Below are 24,948 nucleotides of genomic sequence, written 5' to 3'. Positions count from 1 at the left end.
TTTAATTTACTTCATACTCTCAGTTCATCAGTTTATATTAACTACACAACTGTTTTAAAAGTAGTTGAATTTATCTCCATTGTGGTGCTACAAGCTCAAGCTTTCACATAAACCTAGAAAATGTGACAGATTATGTAGTAATTAAAGATTAATTGTTATAGATTAAACTTCTTTGTGGTCAAGATTAGCTTCATTCTGATCAGACCAAACGCTTCTATCACAGTAATAATAATAATAATAATAATAATAATAATAATAATAATCATCATCATCCATTATTATTTATCACACTGACAGGAATCATTCAGGAGCCCAATGAGTACTTTTACATTTTCCTGTTAATACTTCTGTAACTCCTTGCAAAGCAGTACTATTACTTGAACTGTAGTAATTTTACCCGTTTATTTTTGTTTTTGCTTAAATAAAAAAATCTGAATACTTTTTCCAACACTGCAGAAATCCACCTCATCACCATCGATGTGTGAATCTACCGAGGAGCACTTGAACACAGCGTTCCGTGACGTCACGTCCTTGAAGCGTCATCATCCCAGCGATGCGTTACGCGGGCCAGCAGGTGGCGCAGCTGGCCAGACCTGACGCACAGTCAAGGCGCTCGGTGAACACTTCCTCTCCTCCCTTTAATTGAAGTCAGTTCACGTGAAAGCAGATGTCACATGTTTGCAGGCGCATCACAGGTTTTAAAGACCACACTCATGAGTGTCATGCATGATTTACACCTCCACGACAGGTTTTCTGATTTACTTTAATTAAATCCTGCATTTCAAGAATTATTACAAGCTGACTTTTACAGAAACAGCTGGAGAAAAATAAAAATATGCTCCCAAAATCCGGATTTTGTGCACAAACTGTGCTGAGCTTCCCTGTCAGAATGCCTCAGGATTGTTTCATTGTGCCAATAATAAACGTCCATAATCCCCCCTGTTTGTGTGTCAATTAAATGTCTGAAGACACAACACAGTTCGTTGTGGAGAAGTGACAGTTGCTATGGCGATTGTCCCTCATTTGTGTCTGTGACCAATCAACCAACAAAGCAACAAAACGATCACGTGTCATGTGTCCTGCAATAATAATAATGATAATAATAATTGTAGTGTGTCATGAAGTGCTTCACATAAGGCAAACCTGAATGGAAATAACTCCAAACACAACTAATTTAAATCTAATTAACCGTAATCTTAAATTAACATTGTTTGATTGAAGGTGTAGGGCTGCAGTATAGCACTTTGTTTAACCTGTTGTATATTATGTCTTGTCTTTGAGAAAACAAATAACTGCTTTTATATATTGAATATTCTGTTTTTATTGTTTCCTTGAACAAAAACATTAAACAGGAACAGATTAAGGTTAGAGAATGTAAAAAAAAAAAAAAAAGCAAAGCACAAACTGCAAGCAGGATAAAAGGAAAATCAGGCTATTTTTAAGACGACCTGTCAAAGATGGTACTGTGTAATGTTAATACCAGAAAATATAGTGCAGCTTGGTGATGCACGCTTGTTTATCGTTTTTATTTGTTTTCTTAAAAACTAACTATTAGATGTCAAAAGTGCAACAGCTCCTGGAAATAACACCAAAACTGCAGCAGTGCACGTAAATATAAGATTAAGGCATACAGTACTAGCTGGTAACACATCAGTCAGTTGTGTATACTGATGTCATGTACTGGTGTGGTAAATTGGAACTGCATGGAAATGAAGATAAAGAAGTATGTATGGGTATATATAGGTCTGTAATAATATAAGCATGCAAGGTATTTTAATACTACATAGATTAACACACAGAGAGGGAGGACATTCTAAATATACATTTATATAAATATATAAATATAGACAAGTGACACAGACAAACAAACAGTCACTGCTGGGTGAAACAGCCATCACACCGCTGTAGTATTCTGACGAGCTGATGGTGGAACTGGAGATATTTTAAGATACTATTCCAGCAAAGTGTCGCTGTAACATTTGTTCTGTATCTTCAGACTCTCTTCTTCTGTGTGTGTGTGTGTGTGTGTGTGTGTGTGTGTGTGTGTGTGTGTGTGTGTGTGTGTGTGTGTGTGAGCTGTCTGTGACCATGCATAAGGACTGACTGATTGACTGGCTCCACTGGCTGTCTGGCCATGACACACACACACACACACACACACACACACACACACACACACACACACACACACACACACACACACACACTCCACGCCTGCGGGTGAATTCCATCCCCCTCTTCGTCTCTTGCACTCAAAAAACACCTCTTCCATTTGCACGCGCACGCACGCACTCACACACTCACACACGCACACACGCACACACGCACACACGCACACACACAGTCTCTGCCTCTCTCTCTCTCTCCCTCTCTCTCTCCTCTCATCCGGTGCGGGAGCCCGGCAGCGCGGGTGACGCGTTTTGCGCATTTCCTGCAGCTCGCGCTCACTCGCGGACTCAGGAGAGAGAGAGGGGACGGGAAACGGGGGGCGCGCGCAAGGACCGAACGGAGGAAAAAAAAAACGAACGGGAGCGGAGCGCCGTGATGTGTTAGGGGTGCTCGTGAGCCCGAAAAAGACTGCATCAGGGGGCAAAAAGGCATTGCTCTCCGAGGAGACGCGCAGATATCGCGGTACCGTGAGGTCGAAGCACGGAGATTATCCCGGAGAAGAGAGAGCGAGGGGCTGGAAACGGAGCACCAATCCCGGATGGCTAGGCGCGGCTGCTCGCGCTCTCTCCCACCCTGACCCGGGAGAGACACACAAGGACCGCGGGGAAGCTCCGGGGCTCCGCATGAAGCCAGCCGGAGCCTGTTAACCCGCGTTCCGCCTCGCTGCCGTTTTATATCTCGGCCTGTTTCCGCCGAAACAGTAATCTTGTCTGGCGCACGGGACCGACCATAAACAAACAAGGCAGCGGCTCCGGTGGGAGAGCGTTCAGCAAGCGACCTCTGAAGGCGGCGAGTCTGCGTTGTTACCGCGATTTGCAGCCCATTAGGGATCCATCAGCTGTACTGTAAGCGTGTGTGTGTGAGCGTGTGTGTGTGTGTGTGTGTGTGTGTGTGTGTGTGTGTGTGTGTGTGTGTGTGGATAACAGTGTTCTGATATGGCTGTACTAGACTGAGAGCCCAAGGAGCCAGCGGCATTATGGGATGTAGCAGGACTGTGCAGTGACCCCGCTCATTGGAAGGAAACACTCTGTGTACAGGAGCAGGAACAGGCAGACTAGCCTAAACACACACACACACACACACACACACACCCTCATCCTTGTATACACACACACATCCCAGGAGCCTGCAGCCATGCCTGTGTTCAGTGGCCTGTTGAAGGTGCGAGTGTGCGAGGCGGTGGACCTGAAGCCCACCCCGTGGGCCCTGCGTCACGCTGTGGGGAAGAGCGGCTCCTTCCTGCTGGACCCCTACCTGGCTCTGAATCTGGACCAGACCCGGCTTGGCCAAACTGCCACCAGGACCAAGACCAACAGCCCCGCCTGGCACCAGGAGTTCTGCACTGAGGTCCGAGAGGGAAGGAGTCTGGAGCTGTCCGTTTTCCACGATGCGCCCATCGGATATGATGACTTTGTGGCCAACTGCACCATCCAGCTGGAGGACCTGCTGCAGAACGGCACCAGACACTACGAAGACTGGGTAAGAGTTTGATGTGTGACTGTTCCAGTATGTCTCAGTTACCCACAGAGCACTGGGGCAGAAGTCATCGGGTCCTGAAAGCCACAGGTTGTAGATAAATCTGCAGCATGTGCTCGTGCAGGTGAAATCAAACCCAGGCTCTGAGACAAACGGGGCCGCCAGTGTTAGAAATACACAGCCTTTACAACAACCCTCCCATCGCATAGTTCGCCTGGCACATTTGATGTGGTGCATGCTGCGCTTGTGGTCGCTGCACAGCGTACAATGGAACGGGCCGATGGTATGTTTTGGCCCAGTGTCTCCCGGCCGCACTATGCATAGATGTTGTTGAGCGTTCAACCAAAACCAACTTCTTTTTTACTCATTCATCCAGGAGAGAGACCAATGGGCCGTTTGCTGCGTCACAAAATTCATACATTCGCACACGTTGCTTCCTGAGGGCCTCCCAGCACAGCTGCTTGCATGGCTGGTGAGCAGTTTGAGGGTGCTCAGGGCACCGTCTGATACCAAACACTCATCGATACCGCTATTCTCTGTTTCCCTGATTTAAAATCTGTACACGGCAGGATTATTCTGAATGAAACGGTGATTCTTTTAATCGCACCAGTGAATGCAGAAACTGTATTTAGTGTCACTTCTTGCTGATAACTAATCCACCTAATGAGATCAGCGCTGGGGCTGATCACAGTCTAGTGCGCCCCTGCTCATGTCCACCTCTGTGGTTGTGGTTTATAGCGTTTATAGCTGACATGCTCACATTAAATCAAAGGTTTTCTCTTCAGATGTCAAACCACTTAAATACTTAGAACTCCTAATTATTCATCATTTTCAAGGGATCCTTGTACCATTTTGCATCTTAACAGTACAGCACTGTATGTGCTTGCCTCCGGCCCGTGGCCCACCGTTAAGATTTAGTTTTGGCCCTCTAAGTGAAAAAGTCTGGCTCTAGCAGAAGAAGAAGCCCCATCATCATCATCATCATCATTAAGGAGTTAATGGTGAATTCAGCTGCACGTGTTGGATGGACGTCCAGTTGGTTCTAGATTGGTTTTGGGGTCCTCCACAGAGTCACTTCGTCCCCCTTTACTTCTGTAGAGCCGTGGCAGAGCTTTTTTGGGTTTTGCCGTCCTTCCATTCTGCAGCTTTCCCTCCTCTGTTTGCGACACAGGAGCTGTTTGGACTCGCATTAGATCTGATTTGGACATCTCACGTCCAGCCTGTAGCCACCCTTCCTCAATTCCTCGCATTCTTCCTGCCTCTTTGGATTTGAAGAAGTTTGAGGTGCCCTCGTCTTTCCCAGCATAGAGACACATTTATAAAGCAAGCACAGCATTTTTGTGAGACTTCACCGCTACCTGGTTCAGTGTCTTAAGACACAAATAGAGCCACTCAGCAGCGGCAAAGACTGAGGTTTCATTTGTTACAGTTCCTCATCTCGTAATCTCATTTGCGCTGGGACTGTGGTGCTGGCCGACCACATCTAGATCTGTATGTATGGGCATAAAGAGCTATTTGTTTTGGGTCTGTGAGTTTTGACTCCAGCTTTAACATGTGATCTTGTTCCACTTCTGTGCTTCGCTGTAGCTCATCTCGCTTTACGTTAGATGAAAGGCTGACGAAGGTGATCTCAGCTCGGGCGTTCTGGGAGCCGAGGACATGCAATTTAAATAACAGCATGTGTCATTTCGCTTTTAGCCCATTACCCACAAAGCACATACACTTTACAATACTGCCAGCCATTTTCCAAAACATATTGTGAGTTATTACATGTGTTTTCTACCTTTCAGGCAGCCATTGGTTTCACTTTGAGCTAGAACACAATGAGAATCAACTCTCAGACACTTGAAACCTTAAACCATGACGTTTAGTTGTGCTTATTACAGTATTTTTGCTATCTACTCAGTTAAAACAGCATTTTTCTACTATGATAATGCTGTTTTGAAGGCTCTGTAATGCCAGAGTTTTTAATAGAGACCCTGCTCTCAGCTGGATTAACATATGACCATGACGTAACGCAGAAAAGAGAGGCAACAACATGTTCATTGTGGTGAATCTCAAATTTGAAGTCTTAGGAAGCTTATTTTCATACTGCAGTGCTTCTAAGGTGTTATTGAAAGCTTTGTTAATCTATATATGATGTAAAAGTATGTGTGATTTGTGGACTAACGCATGAAAAGCCAAAGGATATGCTTCATTCGGAGGGGTTTCATTGATGTGTAGTTATGTAATCTTATACTATATCAGTTTACACCGGCATATAAATAGTTACACACACACACACACGCACACCTCGTCCCTCAGCCATCCAGAGTAAGGTCAGAGCATATGGATCACTCTGTTGATTGACCACATCCCATTGATCGGCCAGCCGGCTCGTCAATACATCTGCCTCACAGCGACACAGTCCCTCCCACTTCCCCTCTGTCCTCCTCCCTTCATTACTCCATTACCCACAAGTTCTGCCACCCGCGTCTCCCTCGTCCTGCCTTCTCCAACAGCGATTCCCCCCTGATCTTCCTCACCATCCCCCCTCCTCCCCTCGTTTACCCATCATCTTCCTCTTCCTGCCTCACTTGTGCTCCTCCTCCTGTATCTCTGCTGATACTCTGTCTGTCATTCGCTCTTATTCAGCCTCCAGTGAGGAGGCAAGAATGTCAAGTTCAGACTCAAGAAGGAAACGCTGGGAAGAGTCATATAGGAGTTAATAGGTGGTCTGAGTCTGCTTAGCAACTGGATTACTACTATAGCAGAGGCACTAATTCTCATATGAACTCTACACAGCGTCTGCAGAATCAGGTCCGGACCTTGCTCAGAGTTGCCCTTTCACACATGTAGCACATTTGTCGGTGTCAGACGAGTTCTCACCTACTGGAGGTACTCGGTTTGGTTTAGGTGATGCGTGGAGACTGGGTGGAGCGTGCAGGAGGAGGACAACTGTTTTTGCATTGATTGATGGCAATAGGAGATGCAATGTCATCAACACTTAAATACGTTAAACGTATATGCGTTTTAGCCTTGCTTGTGGCACGGCTCAAGATTCCAGGCTTCAATTGATTGGTGCAGATATTCATGGTCCCCAGTGGACGAATCCCAGTGATCCTGTGACTTTCCCTCTAGAGCCTTCATGAGATGCACATTTTTGTTTTTAAGTGACACATCTCAACAATTATAGGATGGTTTGCCATGATATTTGTCACAGGTGTGCATCACCCCCTCAGGGTGTAATAATTTCAGTTCTAATAAAAATGAATATTGGTTTAAAAGTACCATTCCTCAATCTGATGCCATAAAGTCGCACCAAATGGTACACTTCCTGCTGTTCAGATGAACGCTGAGCCTTTCTCACTTCCTCCGCCCTTCTGCTGCCTCACTCGTCTCATCTCATCATGCCTCTCGTCTCCGCTCTGTTATTCCCATCCCGCCTGCTTCCTGGTCCCTTTTGTCTTCTGCCGCCTCTCCATGATACATCTCCTGTGGACCCGAGCGCTGTGGGCCAGGTTGCTGCTCTGTGCCGCCGGTGAAATATTAACCAGGCTTTGATGCTTATTAATTGTCCCACTCAGTAATTGAGATGCTCTGTGGAGCCCATCCCCATGGCGACAATGACAGCCCGTCCCCTTGGTGACAGCCTCTCACCCACAGAAACACCAGAGAGAGGGATGGGTAGGTGAGAGTTGAGGCAGGGAGGGGGGCAAGAAGAGGAAAAAAGCTAAGTAAAACAGTGCCTTGGTGGTTCTTTGAGAAGTCAGAATAATTTAAATCCAAGGCCTTCAAAGGTAGAGAAACTTAAAAGGTTTCTTTGTCCTGCATGTTTCTCTCTTTCAGGAAAATTCCATTTTACTCACAAGCATAATTGTAGAGATTGCATGCAAGTGCACAGCTAGATACAACAGTGGTTACTGGACCGTACTCAAGCTTCAGACACGCTCAGACACGTTTGATTCAGTCATTTACGCTTATTTGGAAGTAAAAAGGAAAAGTTAAATGAGACTGGCGTCACAGCCATAATGTCCCGAGTTAAAACCTGTAACCCCAGCTGTCGGCTGTAATCATGCACCGCAGTGTCGATGTACTTTTTACACCAACATTGACACAACATACTTTTTATTTGTGCACACAGTTCAGAGCAACATTTGTCTTTTATCTAAGCTGTCATGCCTTCCCAGCTCCTCCTGTCACACACTGCAGTTAATGTACATTTTCTCCTTAGCTGCTGTTTGCATTTTAACGTAAACACAATGAGCTTACTTGTATTGAAGTGCGTTTTATAAATAAAATTGCCTTGCATCGCCTTTATATAGAGGTTAGCCACATTCCTCTAAACAAATCCGTGTCTGTGCATTCCTGTGGTAGCTATAGCATGTCAGAGACTGGATGATTACAACAGGCGACGGGATCTCAGCTTTTACTTTTCACTTTAAAATAAGCTGTTTAGATAAATGGGTTGTATTTGATAAAAACAGATGTTATTGTAAAGCTCTGTAGAATCCTGCTTGTCTACGATGCAGCCTGTGAGTAAAATGTGGTATTACGACAGCTACTGCGAGGATATAAAGTACTGTATTTATTTTCAGTGAAATTGTTTGGCCAAAATGATCTTGATTGGTTTTGAATTTGGTTTTCGTATATACTGAAGTAACAGTAAAAAATTACATAATTGGGAGAGATCTGTCCTTTGGCTGCCGCTCTAAAAACACTTGGAATATATTCTTATGGTTTTCTGTTGGCACTAGTTGTAACTGAAGCAAATACTCCATAAATACTCTTTCTGCTTTCTTCACCACCCGCCATGATCAGATTTGCTGGAGGGAACAAAACCATGTGAAAGAGCAACTTCACATGAGCAAAAATGAGCATCCCTCTTTCTATATTTGTTGCATTTCATTGTGATGCTCACTGTATATAACTATACAGACTACGTATAACTATAATATATCTAACATATAGCTTTAGTAGCATTTTATATTCAAGATTCATGGGACTTAAAAGTCTGGGAATACATCATCAGGCGGCCATGTTTTATAGCTGCTCAGTTCTGAGGCGTCATGGCTTTGGATAAGGAAATTTGATTTATTTTGTATTTGCTAGCAAGATAAAATCAAATTGTTAGCTTGTTAGCTATGGTATGCGATGGTTGCATTATTTAACAAGATTAAAACAGTATTATAGATTGTCAGCTGTGGTATCTGATTCTAAAAATATTTTATTAGCTCGTTAGCTATGGTATCTGCTTCTAAAAATGTTTTGTTAGCTTGTTAGCTATGGAATCTGATCTTGAGCAGAAGTGCCAAAAACTGCAGTTCCTCCAAAGTCCACTTGAGGCTTGCTCCAAAAGCGAGTCAGTCCCCATAGACCCCCATATTAAAATACCCAACCTTTCAGTGAAAAGTTAAATTATATTAAGGCTTAAAGTTATGTGTAATGATAGGCCTGGATGCTCTGAATGACAGCTAGCTGCTAGGTTTCAGCTCCACCCACGCTCCACCTTTTTGACCATTGTTGGGTTAGCAGGGAGTTCACTATGGTCGTGTTTTATATGCTGAATGCGTGCGTGAATGAGTGTAACAATATACAAAGCATGTTGGTTAAATTACTGCAGTTATCGTGTGCATTTATAGCTTCCATTAGCGATTTGGAATTGGAAATAGGCTTGTTTCATCCACTTTGTTGTGGGTACTAAAATTAGTCTTAAAGACAATTACCGGTATAGTTGAAAGGGTGAAAAGTCTTCAATTAAGCTTTCTGAAAGTGGCATGCCCTGGAGACAGACAGACATAGAGAGAAAGCAGAGGAGGTAGAAATTAAAAAAAGGAAGATTTTGGGGGTTGTAAGAAGAAATGAAAATACAAAGATGGAAGAAGCAGAATGCTGTGCAGAGGGGGAAGCTAGTGATGGAGAGAATGCATGACATGAGGTGTAGAAATAAGCTCTGTGTACATGTAAATGTATGAGGTTGGAGGTTGAGAGCTGTGAGGCTGCAAGAAGCTTCTAGGACTGAAGTCTGAGATGTGATGACCACACAGTGTAACGTTTCCTAACAGGGATACGGGCCACGCCAGATGTCAACCAGCCACTGTTTGACACTTGGCATCAACACGCTCACATGCTCATACTTAGAGGAGGCGGGATTAATGACTGAAGGACTACAGTTAGAGGCCAGTCAACACACTCTTTTAAAAGATTTTACACGGTTTACCCTATTTCTGGCCTCATAGTACAGAAGTTGACATGAATGTCAGACTGTCATAAATACGGCACCTATGATACGATATGAATTATCCATTTTTGCAGTTCAGTACCACAACCAGTGTTATTGTCACGAACAGGTACGTTAACGCCTGGTCACACCAGCATTTTAAACAGCTAAATTTTGTGGTTCGATTAGTTCATTTCAATGGGATTACCATGGCCAATAAAAATGGACAAATGCTTGTTTGTAGTTCAGCTGTGGTGAACTCTGACATGCAAATTTGTGTCGTAGACCGATGCCAAGCCGTCTTCTCAGTGCTAACTGTGGAGGGAACGGAAAGCCCGAGAGTCCAAAATGGAGGATGCTAGCATAACTTATTAGCTGTGTTGCACCATGCACTTTCATTGAACCCTCCTCTGTGTAGTAGAGTATAAACTGCTCCACAAAAGAGCCATGGTTTCCAGACTGTAATGAGACAGGAGACGATGGTACAAATATGTGTTTTGAATACACTGTGAACTTTCTGTTCTCTTGGCTCTGCCGCTAACAAGCTTGCTAACTGACAGCTAGCTGAGTGTTGTTCCCTCTTTATTAACACTTTATTGAATGAAATGTGGCATCCTGAGGACAAAGTAATGGCACAGCACAGAGACAGTAAATAAAGCTTGGAGACTTATATGACTGACTAGCAACTTCCCAGCTTGCTAGTGTGTTAGCGGTTAGCTCACCAGCTACAGTAGTTTACTAGCCTTGCAAGTAGTTCATACGTGACAAAGCTTTTATCAATGACTTTGCTGTGCCACTCTCTGTATTTTTTTTTCATTACTGTCATAACCGTGCCACCATCCTCAGCAAAGACGTGTCTCCGAGCGCCGCTGAGGTCACAGCCATATTGTCCCTTTCTTTTTCCTGAGCTCCAGACTCCATTCACTCACCGCGGCAAGTTACATGACATCATAGGCTCCACCCCTCGGTGACCTGCTGGTTAAGTAGGACAGACTGGATTTAAGATGCGCTGTTGCCACCATGACAGTACACACACACACACGCACGCACACACACACACACACACACACACACACACACACAAAGCACACTAGCACGGTGCTCTGCCCGCTGATGCCAAATCAGGTCAACCTTTGGTGTGTGACTGTATGCTGGAGGGTGTTTAATGCATGTTCTCAGTGAAAGAGAAGAAATGGGAGGATATTTGAGGTCTGGGACAGCAGGTGAAATCCACACTGTTCATCCCCTTTTGCTTTCTGTCACCCCACGAGTGTGTCTGTTTTTGCATAAAGAAAAGCACATTTTAAACATCTTTCATTATAGCTGCGGACAGAATAGTTCAAAAATGTGTTTTTTAATTGAATTAGTGATTTTTAAAGTGCAGTTTTAAAATCACATGAGCTACAATTGTAGTTATAACTTAGATTTATAACATTTTCTTAACCAAGCTGTAAGAAATAAGTATTGGCAACCACTGATTTTGGCAGCAATGATGTTGCCAGTAGGGTTGTGTCTTTCTGTAGATAAACAATCTGATAGCATCAAGTCATTGACAGTTAGTAGCTAACTTGGGTGTCAATGAGTAAAAATGGCCGACAGCTGGTGGTTATAGTGAACCAATGGGGAAGCACTGATACCAATCTCATAACCATCCATTGAATATAAAGCTGTAGCCAGCAGCCAGTTAGCTTAGCACACATTTGTTTAAAGTAAAAATCATACAAAATCTGAAATGTAAAAAAGCCCGTTTGCCTTTATGTGCTGGGTTATGTGCTCAACCAGGACCAGAAGCTTCCTGGACTCTCAGATGGTTGCTTGGCAACCGCTCTAAACCAAGGAAGAATCATTTTTATATGTTATTTTTTGTACTAATTAAACTAACGAGATATAACATGTTAGCTAATTAGTGAGCTTCAGAGGTGCTGGTAAGTGGATTTTGTGACCTTTGGACAGAGCCTGGCTAGCTATTTCCAGCTGTGTCCAGCTAAGCTAAGCTAACTAGCTGTTTGTGGTACCTTCAAACCACATTTCACAAAATGTTGAACTGTTGATTTAAAAGGTATGATGAGGTACATCAGGTATTTGGGACTGTGAAGCAGCTCCTCCTGAAGCTAATGTTAGCTGAAGTAGTTAGTCCTCTTAGCAGTTTTGTTTGGAGTTTGCAAGTCACATATCAAAACTGTTAGCTACACCGCTAACCAACAGTTTATCATTCTTACAGCAATACGTATAGTGTGTAGCTGTTATATATTTTAATATAGCACCAAATTATTATTCTAAAGTTGAGCAATGTCAAGTTACATTATAATAATGCAACTAATGAAATATATATTGTAAATATAAAATAAAACTTTCAGTCTTTTTATTGAAAACTAGCAAAGTTTGCTATTTTATTTTCTCTTTTTACAAAACCAGATTTGTGCTTATGTTTGACACAAGCTTATCTGAAACTAGCTTGAAATCACAGGATAAATTCTGAATTTTCCTCAAATGGTTCAGCCCCAGGACACCGAGGCTTCCTCTAATTTCTATGAAGGGTGTTTTCATTTAGTCACGTCCAACACTGTCGACTGATCTACTGAGGCTGCTCATCAGGCCGTCTGCCAGTCCATCTGGATATCACACACTCGTCTTGAATGCTTGTGCTCTGAACAGACACGATGGTTTGATCGGGAATGTCCAGTCTTCTAAGTCCAATTCTCCCTCCGTCTAGTTGATGCTACTGGACTGTTGGACACGCCACCCGTCGCAATGGGGGAGCGGGCTTTGTTGAATGTCCCCCGTCCTCCCCTCGCCACCAGCGCCGCCGCCACACGGCCCAGCTCCTCTTACATTATTAGCCGTCTGTGATGTTACATTAAAGATGCATGACTCTCATGCTGTCTCACTCAGCATGGGCCTCCTTTGTGTGTGTGTGTGTGTGTGTGTGTGTGTGTGTGTGTGCAGGAGGACACGCTTGAGTTGCTGGGCGATAGAAAGGACATACACGCACACACATGTTATTGTGTGACTGCGGTCGAGCTCTCTCAATGCCGAAATTTGTTATTTGACAGATGGATGTGGGAGGCTGTCACTGAGACTAAACGCTCCTGAGAGAGACAGAGAGAGCTGTCTGGTTGGACAGAGATAGCGAGCGAGATGGACGGAGAGTGGGAGGGGGTTAGCTCCACAGTATTGATATAATGCAAGCTTTGAGTGCCCTGTCTGCTTGGTTGAGTGCTTCTCTGTGCTGCTGCATATGGTGTGTGTGTTTTTTGATTCTGTCCGCAGCGTGTGTGTTTGGAGGCTGTTTGTGTGCGTTGTGATGGGGCGAACGCAACAGAGTTAAGCTCGTATGTGTGTTTAAGGCTAACCTCCCTCTGAAGTCCATTTTAAAATCCCCAGACACTTACCGAACTCTATCAGACACACACACACACACACACACACACACACACACACACACACACTCAGCTTCCTGTATGTGCGTGTGTGAGAGGGTTTGCGAAGTTATCCGTCTCCCTGGCTGTATCAGTGTCCTAATTGGACTAACAAGATTAATGAGGCGAACTAGATTCTCCAGCTCTCTCTCCTCCCATCTTTTGTTGTCGGGGCGGAGAACCTCAGCGCGCGCGTGTGTGTGTGTGTGTGTGTGTGTGTGTGTGCAGTTAAATCCAAGTCACATTACGATCAGTGTAACAGCAGGTGGTGATGTGGATAAAATCTTCTATCATGGCACATGTATAAAGGTAATTACCAATTGATGGTTTAAGCCACTCGCCAGGAAAACGTGGCAAACATTCCTCGTCCGGCTATTGGTTTTATTTAATTATGAGTTGAATATCATTTGGTGTTTTACTAGACAGATTATGCCAAATTGTGGCCAGCCTGTTCACCGCAGACTTAGCGATAAATGCAGTAGTCGACAGTGTAAATAATCATTAGTTGCAGCGCTAATGTATTTCAAATAAAACATAATTGTTTTGGCTTATGAGGTGAGTTACATACCTGAAAAATTCAATCATCACATTGTTGCAATGGCCCCGTACACAAACAGATATTTAACATGGCGTTAATTCTGTTTTTGGCCACTAGGAGGCGGTGGGACAAAAACACAACATTGACATGTATGCTAGCCAACAGTAGACTATTTACTCATTCAGCAGTTATGGAGCAACATTCACTTGGAGTCGTGTTTTTGGCCACCTCATGAATTGAAGTCCGACAGTCACTCTCTTTTAGCTCTGCTTTGGTATCCACCAAAAGCTAAAAGCAGCTGGCTGTGGCTGAAAACAAAAACAAAAAGAGGTAACACCTGCTGGAGCGCTCTGCAGAGCTGAATTGTTAGTATAAAAATACTGATTGATGCAGCTTTAAGGAAGAGGTAGAAATCATAGTCCAAACTCTCACAGTGTGTATTGTTACATTAGCCAACCCTGACCAGAGATGATTCAGCTTTTTAAATACAGTATGATTAAACTAATTAATGCACCAAAGGTTTGGCCCGGTGCAATCCCCGGTCGACCGGATTCCATTAAAAGGCCCAAGGGGTGTGCAATCAAAATACTACAGGTGCATTAGTTCTTATTTTATCCTGAATTACCTGTCAGTTGACTCTAGCAGAGCTTTTTCGCTGCCGACATGTTGACTCGTCAGAGCAACAGTGTTAATGATGGCTCTGTTCCATTTGGGAGTGCCATGAAACCAGAATGCAGAACAGGAGGTCCTGGAAGTAGCACAACCAAAGCAAAGCAAGTTGTGCAACCATTACTGATGTGTACATGGTTATAGTTCAATGCACCTTTCTTCACATACGATATTCTCATATAAACACAGGCTTAACTTACTAATCAGGTACAAAGCCCTGATATTTGGACCAGGTGTGCCTCTAACTGTAAGCTGCTACTCTGTCCATCAGTCACTTAAAAATGAATTTTGCATAAAAACCCAGTGCCAGTGTAGCCACAGCTTTCTTGAGAGTGATGGTGTTCTTACCTTATAACGTGCTTTCGACTGCCACATAGTAATGTAATCCATCTCATGGACCAAGACTTGCAGTATCTCAGCAGCAGAAAGGTTGAAGAGTTAAAGACAGTGCTATTCCCTTAGTGCTAATATTGATTTCTAATGCTGCAGCTGTCCACAGGGAGGTCTCCTCTTGTCGCTTTGGTTTAATTGGCGGGTTTTCGGATCGTTGCAGAGCCCATTCTTTGGCAAGTTTCAGCTGGTGTTGTTGTGAATCTTTGCTTTAAACCAACACCCCCAAGAACACCTCAACGCCTCACTTTCAAACATTTTGCTTCCAGCGCCGTCTGAGATGCGTCTACCATCAGACTACAGTATCACACCCAAATCTACAAATCTTCGACACACTTTGACAGACTGAAATTAAACTTTGAACAAACTTGCGAGTTGAAGCGCCACCACACTTGATCTTCAAAAACCTGCATGTGTGTAAAAACCCTAATTCCAGTGATAATTATAATAATTTGTATTGATTTTGAGAAGAAATACAAGCTGGCAGACGCCTCAGCGGCGCACTTTTTGGCTGGCATGCCGCCTCAGGACCTGAGCACCAAATCAATGACGATGCTGTCCGTCATTGATGCTCCGCTCAATTCCAAATCGCTCGGAGTCCATCTTTCCGCTGAAATCCCCGCTGAGATGCGCGGTTATGCAAGAGGTTGCATTTGGGGATTAGCACATCGTTTTCAAGGGTAGACATGAAGAATCCAGTGGCGTTTATAGGTCACAAATCCCATGCAGTTGTTACGTGTTGTACATGCAACAAAAGGATGATACGCTCATAAGTACTGCGTTCTCTGTGTGTTTATCCCATTATCTTCAGATCGACGCATTGACATCAGGGATGCAGTAATCGAGTACTTCTTATACCTTCACTTTACTTAAGTATGAAATCACATCACTTTGTACATTACATTTCAGAGCGTACTTTTTGCTTGTTTGACAGCTTTAGTTACTTGTTACTTAACAATTAAGCTTCCCCACAGTGTATGAACCATTTATCAGTTAGTCAGTCGGGTCCGGTTGATTGGTCAGTCACCAAATAATTAATCAGCGCCTGGTCTGATAACTGATTCATCCTTTAAATCCTCTCTCATGCACAAATTAAATTAAAATTTAAATAAAAAAATTAAAGACATGTGAAGGTGTCACTCTGAGCTCTCTTATTGTCTTTATTGATTCTTTTCAGAGTAATAATTTAAAGTACGAAAAAGTACGAAATTTCCTTCAAAACTTTCGGCGTCTTGTTTGAGAGGACCAGAGAACATTTCCTGTTTCTTCCAATTTTTTTAATCATATTATCAGAATAGTTGCAGATTTTCTATAAATTGAAAAAAATCCCATAAAGCTGATGTAACAGTCACTTCATTTGTGATCACCTTCACGCTGGTTACAGGAAATACAGTTAATTAAGTGATGATATAATAATATGTGTCTTCTCTCCTGGGTTACCAACTTCAGCCTTTAATTGGATGAAACACACAGACATGATTTTATTTAATTTTTAAGGAAGCAGGAAATATGTGTAGGCAGTGGAAATAACAAAATAATAGCATCTGCACACCTTTTTATTCACTGTTGCCATTCAGTGGACCTTCAGTATGAGTATCCAATCAAACGGCAGCAAAACATCTCTCCTGTATATTTGTGTGATTTCTAAATCCGGATGTTTTTGTCTTGACATTATTCATCTGATAGCAGCGGTAATTTTCGTGCTTGTGGCTGAGCTTCCATACGATCTGACGCACGAGTCCTGCTGCAGATCTCAGGACTGTGAATTCCCTCCCATGCGACGGCGCGTCTCATGGAGACGCGTGCAGCGTGTCCGATTGTCTGGCGCTGCCTCGCATTTGTTTCTGTGCCATCTTTGTGTCTCATGTTCAGCAATGTATCGACATGTATGTGTGTGTGTGTGTGTGTGTGTGTGTGTGTGTGTGTGTGTGTGTGTGTGTGTGTGTGTGTGTCTGTCTGTTGCATAAGAGGATCTGCTGCTGTCCCAGAGCTTAACTAAGGATTTAAACCTCTCTTTCTCACTCTCTCTTGCACTCTCTCTCTCTCTCTTCCTGTGTCGTCTGTCTCTTTAGCGCTCTCTGTTGCACTCCCTCTCTAATCTCTGCAGCTGCATGCATATTGTGGGGGGGGGCTGATGTCATTATTTGTTGAATAAGTCTGTGCGTATGCAGGCCGTCGTATCTTTGCTTGTACAGTGATGTTCGAGCAGGAACATTTCTTTCTGTTCTGTGCGCATGTGAGGTTCCCAGAATAAATTAGCCTCCATTTTGATGACACCTGCTCTCACACACACACAGAACTCATTATGACTTGTAGCGTTAAGAATAAATACAAATGTGATGTTTCGATCAGCTGCAGTCTTGTTAAAGTCACTCGTCCGTATTGTATGTGTTTTATGGCATGTTCATGCAGCATTAATGGATTATAACTCAGATCGTTTATATGCCACAGTGACATCATTCCTTGTTTCAGCAGCTTTACTTCCCCCTCAGTTGTCCTCCAACGACTACTCCGTGTTTTGGCAACTCTGAGTATAACAGATATCGATTCTTACCGTTTTCCAGTCTGTCGACACAGAGCGGACTGGAGCTCACTGGTGATCTAAAAATAAGAGTTTTGGATGAGTCTCCGAGCATCTGAGCATTTACTTTATCCAACATGCAATGCTGCAGATTTGTTGGCTGCAAACTCAGCACAAACAGAACATTTTGTCAGGGAGGCTGATTTGACTCTACTATTTCATTTATTTAGTATTTTTTACAGGTTTAACGCAGCCCTAAACCTTTTTATTGCTGCTGTTGTTAATAATAACCTGATATTCACATGACGATATACAGAAAGTTAATGTTAAACCTTATGAAAATGAACTTCTCCTGCTCAATGTTATCTTCCTCCAGAGCAAGACGGGACTCTGCTCACCTGCAGCTTCATCTGTTATATTGACTTAATCATGTTCAACTTTTAAACTTCGGCATCTGGAAGTTCCTCTTTCTTTAGCGAATCCTCGTTGAACCTCAGTGTTTCAGGTTTGACCACAGGTCCAATGTGTAGCCTGCTGGTCCATCCCTGGTCCCTCACTATGTACAAGTACCCTAAAATGGACCAGTTTCTTAGTCAGGCTGCAACTAAGGATTATTTATATTTTTGATGATTTTGCAGAAACACCAGAAAACCATAAAAATGCACATCAGTGAAAAATTCCTCGAAGTCAAGGTTATGTTTTTAAATGTTTAATTCAATCATATTTAAGTGTAAAGTTCTATATTTAGGGCGGCACGCTGGCGCAGCAGGTAGTGCGCATGCCTCACAGCAAGAAGGTCACCGGTTTGATGATGGTAAAGGGGATGATGATCATGATATAAATGAGGATGATGGTGGGAATAGCAATGCCGGACACACTGATGTGTTAATGATAATGCGCTGATGATGATGAAGGTGACGACTGGCAGTTAAGGCTACAGAGAATAATCCTTTGGTTTCCAAAATTTGAGAAAGCAGCAAAACTTGTCGTCACATTACCTCAAGACGACGACGACGACCATCAGACCAAACATGTTTAGTTTATCATCACCTGAGACAGAGAAATGCAGCAAATTCTCAAAATTGACAGTCTGAACTTGTATTTTTGGCATTTTTGCCTGAAAAATGACTCAAACAAACTTAAACAGTAAGCTTTTCCTCAGCAAAAGAAAACCAAGTTGTGTTACTTCAGCTGGATCACCCCCCTTGTCGGACGTGTTATCAGTTGTAAATACCAAGTGTTATAATGCAACGCCCTGTTATAAGAAATCTTCATCCAGATAACGTATCAGAAACAAATAGAGCGTTAATACCAGGAGTAAATGCGATAAACATGGTGATGTTAATGCTGATAATGATGCGAGTGGTGGGGAGGAGTGCAGCGCTGTTGAAGATAATGACCTCCTCCATGTGCACTGGTGTGTTTGTTTGTGCTGGAGGAAAGCCCCCCTGCTGCACTCACTGTTCAGCTGTGTTATTTCTCACTGATTTACTCTCCGTTTCTCTTTCTTTGTCTCTGCAGATTGACTTGGAGCCGGAGGGGAAGGTGTACGTGGTCATCGATCTGTCCGGATCCTCCACTGAAGGTAAAACCACCATCGGCTTCAGTCTTGAAAAGCAAAGGAATCACACGTCCGAACACGGCGGTGCTGAAAAGTACAGTTACAACATGGCCAAAGCGGACAGTAATGAGTCTGGAAAGATGGAGCTATTTAAAGATAATGAGCTGCGGGGATTGTCCCTCTACCTCCATATCAGCTGCTAATATCATGAACTCCATCACAGTTTCAATTTATTGACGAGCTGGACTCCTCTTGTAGCTCAGCTTTGGTTTCCTCCAGCTCCTGAATTAAATATCTGTTTCTTTAGCAGCTGAACTTTACACTGTGCTCACCAGAGAGTCCCCATGTTTGTCTGTGTGCAAACTTCAAGCATTTTAGCTAAAAACAGCTGCCTTCCTGCAGCCAAAAATGACGCCACTGAGAGCAGCGAAGTTGCAGGCCGTAAAACCAAAAGACATTAAAACTCTGCATAGAGCCGAGGGGAAACTACACAGTCGGCGATAATCCTGTGTGGATTTATCACTACAAGAAACCCCTTTCAGATTACTCATCATAATTTGATCCATTGTTCATGTAAATATAGTAATTAGTGCAGCTTTAATCAATTCCATCTCATTTTGCATAAAAAAAACACGTAGCTTAAGCATAAAGGTTGCAGGACTGAATAACCTGCAGACCATTTTCACATGAATCTGCACGGTTTTAACATGTGTTCAGGTCATTGTTTAGCTTACTGCTCTCATAGTGTCATAGGCTGTTGTTTCAAGCCACAGCAGGCAGCTGTTTTCAGTAAATAAAGCTCTAAAAACCCACTGTATGCTACGTGCTAAGCAGACAAACAGCAGACAAACACAGTCAGCACCCTGCCGGTGAACATAGTGGAGCCTTTAGCAGCTAAACAGCCAGATATTTCGCTCAGGAGGTGGTGGAGACCGAAAACAGAGCTAAAATAGAGCGATTATTAGACTTAGATTTGGCCAGAAACACAAGTCCAGACAGCTGATAATTTTGCACCCTGTTAGCAGCTGTTAACTGCAAACAGCTTCATCTTAAATGCTGATGATACATCAGTGATGTGCAAGTTCGCACTTCACAAGCTCAGCTCACAGTTGAGCACAATCAATGAACGCTAACGTTGCGTTCACAACTTGTTTCCACTGCCGCCAAGTGGCCAAAACATCAGTTATTCCAGGTTTAACACAACATGTTGTACATCCATCCTCCAGCACTGAAACTAGAGAGGCCGGAGAGTGAGATGAAGAGATTACTATGAAAACATGAAGCTTTAGGTCTTCCTGTTTTCCTAGAAAGTAACTGAACAGAGCTGAACTCTCTCTCCTTCTCTCTCTCTCCTCTGTTTCCTTCCTCTATTTGTTTGTATTGATTAAACATGGAAACATCCAGAATATCTCCCTCAATTACCCTTTCCGCACACATACGCTCGCTCACATCCTGCCTGATAAGAGTCATTTTCACCTGCACCTGTGCATCTTCGCACCTGGTTATAAATAGAAACTGTTCCCTGCCTTCCAGTGAAGGTGTGCACGTGCGTGTGTGTGTGTGTGTGTGTGTGTGTGTCTGTGTGTGTGTGGGTGTGGGTGTGTGTGTGTGCGGGTGCAGCCGAGAACCCCAGCAGTGTAACACAGAGGTTAGTTTCTCTGTATGAAGATGGATAAAGCGAGCAGTAGAGAGTGAAGAGAGAGGGAGTGGATTCTTAAAATAGTAGGTGAGATTGAGCCACGGATTACACACACACACACACACACACACACACACACATATGCAGACTCAGGCATCCGTGTCTTGCCCTCCTCATGGATGATTGGACACTCTGCTGTGACCTCACGACCCACTCTCCTCCCACTCCTGAACTTCCTCCCTGAGTTCAGCCGGCTTGAGAGCTCGTCACGTTAATGTATGCTGATAAAAACAAATGGTGTGTGTGTGTGTGTGTGTGTGTGTGTGTGTGTGTGTGTGTGTGTGTGTGTGTGTGTGTGTGTGTGTGTGTGTGTTCTGATAGGAGGGATGGAGAGAAGTAGAGGAAGAGGTGGTATTTTTAGCAGATTTATACTTTTTTTCCCCCGGTGCAATCTGTTCTCTGCAGCTTCGGAGGCTGGGAGGACTTGTTCTTCTTCTTGTTTTTTACTCTTTCCTCCTCTTCATCCTTTTGCATCTGTTGTTCTCAGGAAGCAAATTTAAGTAATCTGACCTAATCTGACCATCTGCAGTCTCCTCCTCTCTGTTTCTGGATCCCCGGCTCTCTCTTTCTTCATCGGTTTCTTTAAATAGCGATTTATTGTATTTAGTTTTAAATATTTTGAATGACTGAGTACTTAAAAAACTAACTGGAATAACATGAAAAGCTTCTTGTTTTTCAATACAGTATCTTTTTGCTCTATGTTTTGCTCTTACATCTAGGAATTAATTACATAGATTCAGTGCAAAATTTGGATTTTTTGACATAAAAACAGAAAATACAGAGTACAAAATTATGTAAGTAGCAAATAGAATACAATGCAATTAAGGAAGAGAAAGACATTTATGAAAATGAAAAGGAAATAAAACTATTTAAAATCCAACATTTGTGGAGCCACTTCATCGTCTTCTGCTGTAAGAAAATCTCAAAAGAATCCAAATTTTAAGCCGTTTCAAATGTTTCAGCTGCACGTTTCAGCACAGAAGTCACTTCTATCTCAGTTTCATTTTTATTCAGTATCGAAATTTAATAAGTGCTTCTACAATCCAACCTAATGTTTTAGGAACCACTTCAGCTGCCACTTCACATCACTTTAGCCACGTCGGTTTGTTCAAATGCTTCAACTTCAGCTATTGCTGCCATTTCAAAAGCTCCAAAAAATCCAAATTTGACATATTTTTAATCAAATTTTGCACAAGTCAGTATTAACAGCCAAAGAATTAAAATGTTAAGATAAGTCAAACTTTAATTTCTTTGAGAAAATGCAGCTTTTTGTGGTTTTATTGCAATTCAGTCTAGAAAGTAACTGAAAGGAAACTGAAGCTACAGCTTCATTTCCTCCAAGTGCTTCACCTTAACTGAGTGTTGCACATCTTGTTCCACATTTGAGGAACCGCTTCACCCTCTTTCAGTACAGATTCATTTGTATTTTTTCAGAAAATGTCACATCCTCTACTTTAATTCATCTTTAACCCCAAACGTTTTTCCAACTCAAATCTTCCACCAGTTCATTGTGAATTCTCCGGTTCGTTGTTGGAGAGGCGAATGGATTTCTGCCGCTGTTGTATTGTTGCTCATTTTTATGTCATATTTGTTTGTATCACCATCTGCACTTCAGTCCTTCGTCCTCTTTGTCTTCACTGTCTCCGCGTCGAATCTTCTGTCTGTCCGTATGCGTGTGTTTGTTGGACGGCCATCTTCCAGTTGGTCATTCGCAAAACCCGAGCACGCCGGTCTCCACGGCGATCGCTCCCGACTGTTGTTATGCCTCGCCGCCCCGCCTCGTCAGCATGCCTGTGTGTATGTGTGTGTCCTGGACAGATGGATGATGTATTATGTAAAACAAAGTGATCCCAATAATGGCCTGTTAAGCTCGTCTCCACGCGCACACACACATGCACAGATACACAAAAACGCACACTTCCACTCGCACACACTCCCACTCGCACATGCACACGCACACGCCAGGTCCCTAGACAGCCCGTCTGTAATCGAACTCTGGAGAGGCTCAGCGGTAACCACATCTATAACGCGCCCAGGAGAGGGATGCAGGGAGAGTGGAAGAAAGGCAAACTAGGACAGGAGCGCAGAGAGAAGGAGTGTGTGTGGGAGTGAGCGTGGAGGTGGTTCTCTTGTCTTAAGGTTACCCTCGGAAAGCATTTATGTTTCCGGGGAGATGCGGAGAGGAAGGGAACGGCTGGTTGGATGGTGCTCGCTGAGGAGGAGTATTTTAATATGCTGTCCTTCGTTTTAGTGCCCACACATGGAAGTATAAATAGCACACACACGTACGTATGCATAGGCCTCTGGTAGGTGTGGGGTGTTTGCGAGAGAGAGGGAGGGAAGGGGAGGGGGGGGAGGAAGATGAGAGGCCATTGAATGATTAAACATCTCGAGCAACATGATGCAAATGATCCTTATTTGTACAGTCTCAGGAAGTAAAATCAGTGTGCGTGAGGAAACATCCACTGTGATGCGCGCGATAACTCATCGAAAGCTGACGCAGAAACACACAGAAGTTCTCTGTGCAGGTTCCTTTTTGTCGATAAACTAAGCAAATCAATCAAGAACGAAAAGTTAAATGCCAGAAGTTGCAGTTCCTCAAATGGCCGTTTGAGGCGGCCTCCAAAAGCCGGTTGAATTCAATTTTCCGTTCATGGCAGCTGTACAGGAGGCGCTCTGAGTGACAGCTAGCTGCCAGGTTGACAGGTGACGTCACGTACGTCCATGTTTCACACAGTCTTTAATAAACTTGTGTGTATTTACTCGACAGCCTCTGGGACCAACGAGAATGAGGAGCGAGTGTTTCGAGAGAGGATCGGTCCTCGCCGGCGACAGGGCGCCGTCCGAAGACGCGTCCATCAAGTCAACGGACACAAGTTCATGGCCACCTACCTGAGACAACCAACCTACTGCTCACATTGCAGAGATTTTATCTGGTAGGCGACACACACACACACACACACACACACACACACACACAGATCTGGCTGACCTAGTATGTTTCATTAAACCAACCTGGCTGAAATGCTGACTCCTCTGTGTGTGATCTGATAGGGGCGTGCTGGGGAAGCAGGGATACCAGTGTCAGGGTGAGTACTTTGCTCCGCCCGATTCCAATTTCTCAAGTAACGCTGCACATCATGCATTATTGAAGAATGAGAACCCAAGAGGGATTACATGTTGCTGAATGCCAGCTGTGATTTGGTCGCGGGCCGCCATCACTGAGAGCCATGCGGAGACAAACTTGCAGATGACGTCACGTCACTCTTGTGTTGTGACACAAACTGCAGATGGAGGGCAGGAAGTGATTTTCTGCATAGGAAGCGCTATAAGAGACACTCAAAATGCAGATGTTTTGCGTCGTTTACCGTTACTCAAATCGATTAAAACGAGAAACCACAAGGAGCTTTTATTGAGTGCCAAGAGTTTTTGTTCATAAGGGTGAAAAAAGCAAGAAATTGACCGAAAAATGCCAGAAAAGTGGCTTGCTAACCGTCTGCCGAGTTGGATAATGGTGGAAATGGGGTAATATTAGCTATTGTTTTAAATATATGGTTATAGATTTTAAGTAACAGCTACAAGCTGCACGACTAACACTCTTTAAATAAACAGCTGAGTGTAAATAACGTCTTGCGATGATCCCCGTCTTTAGTGGCGTTTCACCGGACCTTTGCAGGTGGTTAACCTTGCTAACGAAAGTAAAAATCAACATTCATCACCGTGGCTCTGAACTTTTGGTGCTCAGCTAATCCACAGGACAGTAAAAGCTGCCCCCCCCTTGAAAAAGCAAAGAACAGTCATCCCGGAGCACCTTGGTGGACCCAAACGTTTAAAGATAAAATAGTTGTCGCGTTTGCGGAGTTGTAAAATCCTGTCTGTGAGTATTAAAAACAGGATTTTGGCATCTGAGAAGCCTCCAAATGTATTCATCTGTTACTCCAACTGGACCCAACTGGATCATATTTCTTGTCTCAGCGGTACCTTAAAAGCACAGGCACCCACCGACGCAGCCCCCCTGCACTGCTTTAACGCAGGCCTGTTTTCGCTCTGAATGCCCACCAACAAATAACGTTGGCTGTTTTAAATATTTAATCACCAGGAAGATATTTCCGTTACGTTAAGGCTTGTTTCAGCTGTTTTAATCAATGCAGCTGTCCACACAGGCTACAGTGATTGTGTGTTGGGCTCTGAGCGCTGCCAAAACACAGGTGGCCCACACTCTACACTGTGCCTGAACGCACCGCGTGTAGATCCAAACTAAGGACCGCTGCTCCTCCGCTAACATGCCGCTCCAATGTGTGGACATT

At 43.6% G+C, this 24,948-nt stretch overlaps 1 protein-coding gene across 1 annotated transcript in view; it reads left to right on the top strand.

Annotated features, from left to right (window-relative positions):
- The first annotated feature begins 2,446 nt into the window (after window positions 1-2,446).
- prkcea (protein kinase C, epsilon a) overlaps window positions 2,447-24,948 on the top strand; it is a 32,002-nt gene continuing 9,500 nt past the window's right edge. Inside the window, exons 1-4 of the mRNA XM_070990963.1 lie at window positions 2,447-3,648; window positions 18,903-18,966; window positions 23,412-23,577; window positions 23,696-23,730. Coding sequence (XP_070847064.1) covers window positions 3,304-3,648; window positions 18,903-18,966; window positions 23,412-23,577; window positions 23,696-23,730 — 610 coding nt within the window. The 5' untranslated portion in view covers window positions 2,447-3,303. The remainder of the gene's footprint in view (window positions 3,649-18,902; window positions 18,967-23,411; window positions 23,578-23,695; window positions 23,731-24,948) is intronic.

Source organism: Chaetodon trifascialis, chromosome 21 (genome assembly GCF_039877785.1).
Source record: "Chaetodon trifascialis isolate fChaTrf1 chromosome 21, fChaTrf1.hap1, whole genome shotgun sequence".
NCBI lineage: Eukaryota > Metazoa > Chordata > Actinopteri > Chaetodontiformes > Chaetodontidae > Chaetodon > Chaetodon trifascialis.
The sequence above is the reverse complement of the archived record's forward strand: the minus strand, read 5'-3'. Positions and strand labels throughout refer to the sequence as shown.